At 38.4% G+C, this 11415-nt stretch overlaps 1 protein-coding gene across 7 annotated transcripts in view; it reads left to right on the top strand.

Moving 5' to 3' along the window:
* Positions 1-11415, top strand: part of LOC107598728 (serine/threonine-protein kinase DCLK2-like) — a 53809-nt gene that overhangs the window by 39338 nt on the left and 3056 nt on the right. For 2 of the 7 annotated variants that reach the window (XM_016290141.1, XM_016290139.1), the window contains 6 exons: positions 632-778; positions 1061-1194; positions 1374-1451; positions 1628-1724; positions 6453-6533; positions 6864-6977. In XM_016290141.1, the coding sequence (XP_016145627.1) occupies positions 632-778; positions 1061-1194; positions 1374-1451; positions 1628-1724; positions 6453-6533; positions 6864-6977 (651 nt within the window). Of the gene's footprint in view, positions 1-631; positions 779-1060; positions 1195-1373; positions 1452-1627; positions 1725-6452; positions 6540-6863; positions 6978-11076; positions 11090-11415 lie in introns of all 7 variants that reach the window. The other 5 variants (XM_016290140.1, XM_016290138.1, XM_016290144.1 and 2 more) reach the window with 4 other exon arrangements.

The following is an 11415-nucleotide window of genomic DNA, read 5'->3' as shown; positions in this document are numbered from 1 at the left end:
TTGAGATGCACCTGTATGTATATATATATATATATATATATATATATATATATATATATATATATATATATATATATTATAGTATAGTATATATTATTATGTAATTTTAATGTAATATAATGTATTATATGGTAACTCCTGAATATCTATTTTCAGCAAATTTTTGTGGAATCCGTGATACAACTGTGATTTTTTATTTATTTATTTATTGTATAATTCTTTGATGAAAAGCATTTATTTGAGATATAAATATTTTGCAACAATATAAATGTCTTTTTAATTTTTGACCAGTAGTTTATGTAAAAAAAACTAAATTAAACTAAACTAAACTAAAAATATAATATAATATTATAATATAATATAATATAATATAATATAATATAATTTTCACAATTAAATAAAATCCCCAAATATAAAATAAGATACACCCTGCATTATAGGAAAGTTAAATGCATTACAAATTCTGTGTATTGTTGTCAGCAACATTGCACTAAATGGCCGCTTTCAATATTGATCAAACACTTAGCCCATATAAAGGCCAAAACATGTTACCTCTGGGTGAAAGTGTGTTTTATTCAAAATACAGGGATTGAGATTTTTAGTTATTTGTATTGCCATCTGTGTGTTTCAGGGTGGAGATCTGTTTGATGCAATCACCTCCTCGACAAAATACACTGAAAGAGATGCTAGATTAATGGTATTCAACCTGGCGGCGGCTCTCAAATATCTGCACAGAATGTGTATCGTCCATCGAGACATCAAACCTGAGAATCTGCTGGTACGCTTATATATGCAGTCAAACATATCCTCAAAAGAGACATTAAATATACAGTATACAGGTATATACACCTACACATTCTGCACAGAGACAATAAATCTGAAAATACTTTAGTTCACACATCTTTAACACATACACAGCAGTACAGAAATACAAAACCTGTGAAGAAAACAACTTTGCACTTTGTTTGTGGAAAATGACTTAAGGTATGTCAAAAGGAAAAAATGTAAATCTGGGTGGATAAAAATAATCCTTTTACCTCTTTCACTATGTGTGTCGTAGGTGTGTGAGTACCCTAATGGTATAAAGTCATTAAAGTTGGGTGATTTTGGCTTAGCCACAGTGGTTGAAGGGCCGCTTTACACTGTTTGTGGAACACCTACTTATGTTGCCCCAGAAATCATAACAGAGTCAGGGTAAGAATCACTGATTGTTTTGTTTTCATATCAGCATTGTTTTTTTTATCGTTTATTATATTTATTTATTTATTATTGTTTTTCTAAAGTGATGGCATGAATAGCTGTGATTAATAGCCTTTAAAATACTGGGGGCTGAATGTTATTGACTGTGTCTTTCTGTCTGGGCATCGCCGCAGATATGGGCTAAAAGTGGACATCTGGGCAGCTGGAGTAATTACCTACATCCTCCTATGTGGCTTTCCACCTTTCCGCAGGTACCACAAGATAGTACCTGCTCAGTCCTTCGTGTTAATAATCTACAGTGTTTAAAATCTAATATTTAGTCTCATGTTGTTCATATTGCTCATGTTTTGTATGTATTGTTCTCAGCAGTTGTTAAACATTAAATATATATTTTTATTGTCTGTGTGCTTGGCATTTGTTTTTGTAGTGAGAATAACCTCCAGGAGGACCTTTTTGATCAGATTCTAGTGGGGCGTTTAGAGTTCCCATCACCCTTCTGGGACAATATCACAGATTCTGCTAAAGTGAGTGGAGACAAACACACACTGGCAACACTTACAGGAATAGTTTGCCTAAAAAGTCGAAATTGTTAGAAATGTACTCACCCACGGGCCATTCAAGATGTAGATGTGTTTCATTCTTCATCAGAGTTGAGTAGCATTAGTAACATATAGTAACATTAGTGAGTGATGTAATGCTAAATTTCTCTAAATCTGTTCTGATGAAGAAACAAAATCATCTACATCTTGAATGACGTGAGAGTGAGTAAATTTGCAACACATTTTCATTTTTGGCTGAACTATTCCTTTAGCATGCTTTAAACACACTCTCACCCATTTACCTTAACATCCTTCATTCTTTATGCTATATTCTGTCCTGACTGCACCCTACTCTGTTTCATCCTACTCACATTATTATATAATCTCATTCACATCCTCCCCCTCTCACATTCACCCCATCCAGCTTTAGAACTGTTTTGCTTGCTGGGTTTCTAACATATTATTCTGCACTGAATGACAGAATTTTTGCTGTGTGTGCAAATGTGGACAAGCAGTAAGCATTTTTAGATTGTGTTAATGGTCTTTTTATTAGGAAATCAGGCCAGTATCTTATATTATATTATATATAATATTATATTTAACATATTTATATATAGAATATAGAATATTATATTTTAAATGTATTTATATATATTATTAAAAAAAAGTCAGATTCTGTTTGGGCCTGAACATAATCCAGAAACGTTAGATCATTAGGGCTGAGACTAAATGTGTCGCTAAGACTAATGTTTTACAAACTAAATTACAAACTAAAAGTCATTTTCTGAAGTTTGGATTCACTGAAGTATGTCCTCACTTTCCATCATTCTTTAACTTAAAGCACAAAGATTTAAAATAACGTTGCTAGGTTATGTAACGAGACGCTGCATCAGAAATGCCTCTGCATGACCACATTCTGAAACACGTGTGAAATCAGTCCAATCGAATGGCGAGATGTCATAAGCAGGATGACGTGGTGAGCAGGAAGTTTAAAAGCACATGCAGCAGTGTCTCGTTCTCTTAGGGGAGACATGGTTACATACGTCACCTAGAGACGTTCCCCTTCAGGAACTTGCACTGCATTAGAAACGCTTTGGGAATGAGAAAACTCACTCCGCCATGGTTACAAATTCCTGCCTAGTGTGGAACACTATACAACTAGGATGAGAGAACAGAGGAGCCAGGAGTGGCTCCCATGTCAAGGTTGTAAAACCTGACAAACGTAAGTGGGGTGGACAAGCCTGCAGCGTTACAGATGTCATGCATTGACACCCCAGAGAGAAAGGCCCTGGAGGCTACCACACTTCTAGTAGAGTGTGGCGCTCTGACCCCCGGGGTGAAGGGAGGTTAGTGGACTCATAAGCCAAAGATATTGCATCCACAATCCACCGACTTAAGGTCTGCTTGGTTGCCGGGAGACCTCTCTTGGGCGGACCAAAGTAAACAAATAATCAGACTGCCTACACAGGGAAGCTCTGTGGACATAAGCATCCAGTGCTCTGACTGGACAAACAAGATTAAGCTTTTCCTGGTCTGGGTCCCTAAGGGTAGGAGGATAGAAAGCCTGCAGCATAACGGGCCATAGAACCACGGTGGGCACCTTAGGCACATACCCTAGCCTAGGGTATAAGAATGCCTTAGCCATACCAGGCGCAAACTCCAGAAAAGAAGGGGCCACAGAAAGGGCCTGAAAGTCACCAACTCTCTTAAGGAAAGAGATGATCAGATGATCTTAACTGTAAGGAAAATTTCCCGAACCTCCTCAAGGGGTTCAAAGGGAGGATTACAGAGAGCTTCTAGGACCACGGCCAAATCCCAGGACCGGACTCTAGAGCGTGAAGCAGGCCTCAGCCTCAACGTGCCATGGAGGAAATGTGTAACCAACGGGTTTCTCCCCAATGACTGACCACCCAGGGGGATGTGGTAAGCAACTGTGGCTGCCACGTACATCTTCAGGGTGGAGGGGGCTAACCCTGCGGAAAACTGTTCCTGCAGTAAGTCCAGCACTGAATCAACCAGGCAGTTGACTGGGTCCAGCTGACGGATGTCGCACCAAGAAAAGGTTCCACTTCAAAGAGTACAGTTTACTTGTGGAGGGAGCTCTGGACTGGAGTATGGTCTCAACAACCTCAGTTGAGATACCGGAAGCTATGAGCTATGCCCACTGTAGCGTCTGCGTAGAATCATGCATGATCTTTGGGGTTTTATGGCTTAAGAGACCCTTTTAGCCTTTTGACATTTGCATATAAATTACAGTTCTGGTCAGAGACTATACATTTGTATGGGGGTCTAAATTGCCAAATGGTTCCTCGCCATCAAGGAGATTCTAACCAGTCCCCCCCACTATCATCTCCCCCATCTGACTTCAAACACTTCCCAAAGAGCTGTAAATGACCCCGATGTCAGGCAACAATGGGCCTGGCTGACCATGCAAACTAACACACACACACAAACACACACACATAAAGACATTTCTTTATTTAGACTATAATTAATCAGTTATAATTGTATCTGGTATATGCATGTGTTGTTTGTATGTTTTCCTATTGTATTAGCCTAGTTACAACTTTTTATTTGTATTAGTTAGACTCTCAATGCTTATATTCAGGTATATGAGTGTATCTCTGCTTTAAGATCTTCTAGATGTTTCGTTCTTGGTATCAAAATGATCAGCTCTTTATTCCTCAAACAATGATCTACACTATGTGATCGTGAAATGCATCTTACTATTTGTAGCATATTTGGGGTAAAACTGCACCAATCTTCCAGACCAGCAATAAACATGCAAATGGGCCATAAACAAGAGACAAAGAAAGTTTCTCCCGCTCAAAATTCATGCCTCTGATTGGCCATTCCACCCAAAAGGGGGTGGGCATAGGAACCCTCAAAAGCGATTAGCCCGAAATAATCTTTGCTCAGAAACTCCTCTTCGTTTGAGACAACACCTTTCCAAGTCTCTTAAGATCTTCCTCTTGAGTTTTATTTTCCGGCAGTTTTTATCTTCAAGTAACTTTAGTTGCTGTGGACTTTTCCTTCGTCAGAAGAACCAGAAGTAAAACTTCCAGCTCACTCCTCACGAACTCATCAAAGACCTCCGGTATCTACCGCATCAGGATTCGTGTTTCAGCAATCGAAACCAATGCAAGTAACCGCTTACAATTATTTAGATGCGTGTTTAAGTTTCAGCCCCTTTTTAAGGTGATTTTTGATTCTTTGATGATTTTCAAAGGTTGTGGTTAAGTGATGTGAAATACTGCCATTCTTTTTCTTTCCTCTCTCTTTTTCTTACTTTGCTTCATTCTGTATATATGTACTTTGCTTAGTTAGTTATATGTTAGATATAGTTTCATTTATTAAATCCCTTATATTCACAACTGATTGCCTCTGTTGTTGCTCACAATTCAAGTCAATGAATGTTCCAATCCTTGCTACATATGTTAACCCTTTGATGCGTACGATCACACCGGTGTGATCAGTCTTGGCTGGTCCCTGAAGCGTACGATCACACCGGTGTGATTAGAACTTTAATTGGGTCACGTCATCAACTGCTGAATTTAAATCCGCTTTCGCGCTTTGCCTGGCGCATAGCCAGATCGGATGCGCTGAGCGCTTGTCATATTATCACAAATATTCAATGTTTACAACCATATACTACTTATTTTAGGTTTCAGATGTTCAAACGGCAGAGGCCAAGGCTTCCTCCACATGACTAAGGCACGTAAGCCTCATCGTGTGACCTTGATCATGCGAAGCAAGTTGCCCCTCAGGGAAAACCCCTTGGTTCTGAGCCACCACTGCAGGAGTCTCATGTACAGCAGGCCAAGAGGTGTCACGTTGGATGCAGCCACCATCAGACCCAACAGTCTCTGAAACTGTTTGACTGAGTGACTGGCCTAGCTTCACCCTCTTTGCGGCTGTGAGGATCGACTCAACTTGAGCAGGAGACAGATGTGCCTGCATCGTGGTCAAATCCCACACATTGCCCAGATAAGTGGTTCTCTGTACTGGAGAAAGCACACTTTTCTTGGCGTTCAACCTTAACCCCATCTCTTTCATATGGGCGAGGACGGCATCTCGATGCCAAACAGCCATCTGCTCCGATTGAGCTAATATCAACCAATCGTCAATATGATGGTCTATTAAGGCAATCAGTCTCTCGAGACTGACCTCTGGTGTACTTTAAGCAGTCAACTCGGTGCCCTGAAGTGGATGACCAGCAGGGAACGACCAAGCTGACTGCTCTAATAACCTCCTTGGAGGATGCGAGACTCCCAGAGCCACTACGTTTCCGAGCGGACAATGAGAGCTGTGCTCACTGTTAGACTGCTGTGCCCTGAAGCACCACGGGTGATAGGGTTGACAGACCGATCTCCTGAGGGCATAAGGAGAGACGGGCACTGTATAATGAGGGCCTGCCCTCAGAAGTCCAGCACCACAGGCATCAGCACTTCTTGGCCGAAACCTTCTTGGCAAGAATGATGATCCTCAGATCAGATGACATCTTGCCATTCCATTGGACTGATTTCACACATGCTTCAGAGCATAGTCAAATCACACAGAGACGTTCCCAAAGCGTTTCTGATGCAGCGCGAGTTCCTGAAGGGGAACTATTTGTTTTGTCTTTTTGTGTACCTTTTCTGTTTTTATGATAAAATGTATTACATTTTCTTGACATCTGTTTATTGAAAATATGATCATGGTGTGTTCGCACAGGAGTTGATTGGTCACATGCTGCAGGTGAATGTGGAGGCCAGATACACAGCGGAGGATGTTCTGTCTCACCCCTGGGTCACGGTAAATGTGTGTGAAAAGGTTTAGTGCTGTGTGTATGTGTATGTTTTTTGTCAAGTTAGGTAATGCATGTGCTACATTACAGTATCAGATTTCTATTTATAAGATATAATATACCAAAATGTGGCATGATTGGCCACAAGGGATTCACTTGCATACTTACTCATAAAACATTATTTGAGTCATTTGAGCTGTATTGGAAGTGGTTTTGATTTATGCTTCAAATTATTTTTCAAACTGAAACCTACAATTTAGTCTGAATGTTCTGGTGAACACAGTTATATTGCTCGCCATTAGATTGGCCTATCCTAAATCCACTTCAATAACCAACAGGAGGATTCTGCAATGGAAAACAATATGAAGATGGAGGTAGCAGGTAAACTCAAAAAGCACTTTAACTCTGTGCAGAAACAGAGCAACATTTCCCCTGGAGTCTCTGTTATTGTGGTGAGCACACGCACTCACACATGAGAAACAGTCTGCACATCATAACTGCAGCTGCTGTCGTCTGTTAATATGCTTTGCTTAAAAAATAACCAATGTCATCCTCTCGGCCCCTGATGATTAGTACTTGGATTACACATAATTCCGAAGCATAGCCGTCACTGAAATTACAGCCACTGTGGACACCAGCATCAAATCAATCAGTTTGTCTCCCTCAGTACTCATGACTTACATAACTTCTAAATCTCAGGAAATATTAGAGATTATTGTATTGTAAGCAAGCACAGGACAAAATATGCCAGAGCTATAAAATAGGACATGACTTTAGAAAACAGCACATCAGGTGCAAGTAAAAAAAATCGGGCTTCATTTCTCCATATTTCATCCTCTTTAAATATGTACAAAAGCCAAATTCATGGTTAAAAACTACCCTACACTCTCAGAAAAAAAAGGTACAAAAGTTGTTACTGGGGCGGTACCTTTTCAAAAGGCACACCTTTGTACCTAAAGAGTCCATATTGGTACCTTAAAGAAGTACCTAAAGTGTACATATTAGTACCTAAAAGGTGCAAAAGTGTATCGCCCCAGTGACAGCTTTTGCACGTTTTTTTCTAAGAGTGTACTACCCATAATCCATAAATCCACGAGAGAGCCAACCAAAGACTTATATATTTGTATACATTTGAATATGCTGTTTTTATGCTTATATTCAATAACTATAAGTCATTAGTTTTCTATTGTAATTTTTTTCCCAAATACATAATTTATTATACGATATGTTTTTGAATAAGTCTTTTATGCTCACCATTTTACTTTATCAAAAATATAGTAAAAACAATAATATTGTGAAATATTATTACTATTTAAAAGAAGTGTTTTCTGTTTTAATATATTCTCAAATGTAATTTATTCCTGTGATGCAAAGCTGAATTTTCAGCAGCCATTACTGCAGTCATCAGTGTCACATGATCCTTCAGAAATCATTCTAATATGCTGATTTTTATGCTAAAAAAAAAAAGGAAAACAATGTTAAACACAGGACCAAGCCCATTGAAAAAAATGTGGAAAAAAGTGTTGCTCTCTATAGTGCCTGAAAATTGCTGAAGGACTCGTTATAATCCTTTTATTTCTTGACAGAATGTACTTTATGAGCTCAGAGGGAGACATGGGTGAAGCATTTTCAGCCATTTCCACCCCCATGTCTTATTACATTTCCATCCCAGTTCACTGCGCCATAAACCCCTCACTGCCAGCCTTGTCTTAGTTCTTCTCACTGTCATTAAGGTGTTTGTCTCTGTAAATGTGTTGTTTTCAGTGTTGTCACTGGTCTTCACCTTGTCTACATTGTCACGATCATGCATACTACCTATCATTCATTGTTTGTACTTGACCCCATCATGCAGAAAGGACATTTCATTTTTGATATTTGAAATTAAGACCTCAGTATACATTTAAATAACTGCTAAGTGGTATATTGAATATTCATAATATATTTGCATTGATTCTGCTGGAGATAAATTATATTAGTGAATATTCTGGTGATACTAATTTAAGCGTTGTATAGGAGGCATTTGTTTATGGCATTTTCCTTTATAATACATTGGTAAAACCCTAAGCTTTTAAAAAAATCTATGGTCCTTTTTTGTTAACGTCACTGCTTGAAAAAGCAGCAGCAGCAGCAGGGACTCTGGCTGAATGGGCATTGATGTGAATCTCATTTGACAGTTTGAACTGTAAGGGCAGGGCTGTACAACATCCCTTCCTTGCTCTCCCAAGACCCGAAGTGATGTCTACCACTGGATATTGGGTATTTGACTCCAAACATAAACCTCCTTTTAATGAGCTTGAGTTCTTTGACTACACTCAAATCTAGCAGTCTCTGCACTCTGACTGCCTCTTATTCACTCTCACTGGGTTTTTCAGCATTTGCTGATCCTACCTCATACCATACCTCATGTCCCAACCATAATCTGGTCCACTTTTTGTCTTTTCATCTTCTCATTCCACTCCATGTTCATGGTGGCTCTCTAAATTAGTTTATTGATGTGATATTCTGTGCCATATGGATTTGTTGCATTATTGCTGTATATCGTTTTCTTTCTGGGCTTTAGCTGGAAGGTTTGTTTTAGCATGCATGCAATACTGACTGCTTGTAATATTAACACTCCAATTCAATGGGTTCTCTCTCTCTCTGTTACCTAATCCAGACATTGTCTATTTCATGGCAGCTGGCAACGTCCCCAAAATGAGCCTCACTCTTAGGACCTTGACCATTCCCATCAAAATTTCAAAGAAAGTGTTTTGATAATATGAAAATCTGTCATCTTCTGGCAGTATTGTAATATAATAATTTAAATTAATAAATCTAATGACCGTGAGAGAGAGATGTTTAATTATGCACAAAAATTGCCTTGGATGAAATATTTTACTGAAAGTTTTAATTTAGTTATTTAGATATTTTAGATAAAATGAGGATTTAGTTTTTTCCCTTTTAATTAAATTTGTATTTTATTTTATTTTAAAGCCAGTATATACGTATATATTTATTAATAGGGTCCAGACACGTCCTATTTGATTTGTCAGCTTTCTTTTCAGTAACTGGTTTTGTCTACAGCTGAGGAACGTACCGAAGAAACCAGATCATGTCACAATTGAAAGGAATAGCTCACTCCAAAATGAAGTTTTTGCCAATTACTCACCCTCATGTCATTCCAAATATACTGAAAGAAGAGGTTTTTTTTTAAAGAACTGTCACATGGATATTTTCCATACAATGACAGTTCTTAATAACCATGGTCTGTCAGGTTTTATCTATATGACTAATTTGCTATATTCCATGTGTTCTGAAATGATATCTTTGTAATGACCAGACTAAAGTTGATGCACTGATAACCAGCTCTCAAATTAAATATGGTTCCTATGGCATGTATTTGACATCAATAATAACAAATGACATTGGTTCACATGTCTTGTAAGCACACGTCATTACATCAAACTTGCAGCATAGACGCAAAAAGTAATCAAATGCTTCAGAAGAGAGGTATGGACTATATTTACATGCATTTATATTGCTTTTTGTTTTTTTTGGAACTTGACAGCTTGTTTGGATAAGAAAAACAGCATCATGTGTGTCTGGAAGCATATGAGGGTGAATAATGGCAGAATGTTCATTTCTGAATGAACTGCCCCTTTAAGTGGCTATATTTTTGCTTCAATCAAGCAAGCTGAGTGTTTCTGAAATAGTCCTTGTGAAATGTCTCTCAGCTGAAGGGGTCCAGACACGTCCTATTTGATTTGTCAGCTTTCTTTTCAGTAACTGGTTTTGTCTACAGCTGAGGAACGTACCGAAGAAACCAGATCATGTCACAATTGAAAGGAATAGCTCACTCCAAAATGAAGTTTTTGCCAATTACTCACCCTCATGTCATTCCAAATATACTGAAAGAAGAGGTTTTTTTTTAAAGAACTGTCACATGGATATTTTCCATACAATGACAGTTCTTAATAACCGTGGTCTGTCAGGTTTTATCTATATGACTAATTTGCTATATTCCATGTGTTCTGAAATGATATCTTTGTAATGACCAGACTAAAGTTGATGCACTGATAACCAGCTCTCAAATTAAATATGGTTCCTATGGCATGTAATTGACATCAATAATAACAAATGACATTGGTTCACATGTCTTGTAAGCACACGTCATTACATCAAACTTGCAGCATAGACGCAAAAAGTAATCAAATGCTTCAGAAGAGAGGTATGACTATATTTATATGCATTTATATTGCTTTTTGTTCTTTTTGGAACTTGACAGCTTGTTTGGATAAGAAAAACAGCATCATGTGTGTCTGGAAGCATATGAGGGTGAATAATGTCAGAATGTTCATTTCTGAATGAACTGCCCCTTTAAGTGGCTATATTTTTGCTTCAATCAAGCAAGCTGAGTGTTTCTGAAATAGTCCTTGTGAAATGTCTCTCAGCTGAAGTGTTAGAGGTTATGTTAGTGTTGTGTATGAATTTGTGCTGTATGTGCTCAGTGAGTAAGACTAGTCTCTGTCCTCTGCTTCTGCTCTCCCCATGGCATTGCTATCCTTTGACTAGCTCCAAGGCAATGGTATGTACTAACACTAACTGCTATGCTCCTCCCTCCCCGCCTCTGTCTCCTCACACATACACTTTTATACTGGGAGAAAGTGACAATAACATCACTGAAGATGATCATTTTCCCCTACAAGACATGGACAGTTGGCAGCTTAGAGAATTCTTGACTCGCTTTAATCCCGTCATGAACTTCAGTGGTGTTTTTCACTCTCTGCCATTTTCTTTTACTGCGGTGGTCTTCTCCCAACTGTGATGTGATCGATAGTATTGACTTTTCAGTGAAACCAGGTCATGTATATTGTCTTCTATATCTTAGTTTGAACATGTTTCTTCTTACAG

This window comes from Sinocyclocheilus grahami, unplaced genomic scaffold (assembly GCF_001515645.1).
Source record: "Sinocyclocheilus grahami isolate Dianchi unplaced genomic scaffold, SAMN03320097.WGS_v1.1 scaffold255.1, whole genome shotgun sequence".
Taxonomy (NCBI): Eukaryota; Metazoa; Chordata; class Actinopteri; order Cypriniformes; family Cyprinidae; genus Sinocyclocheilus; species Sinocyclocheilus grahami.
This window is presented reverse-complemented; position numbering and strand designations above follow the sequence as displayed.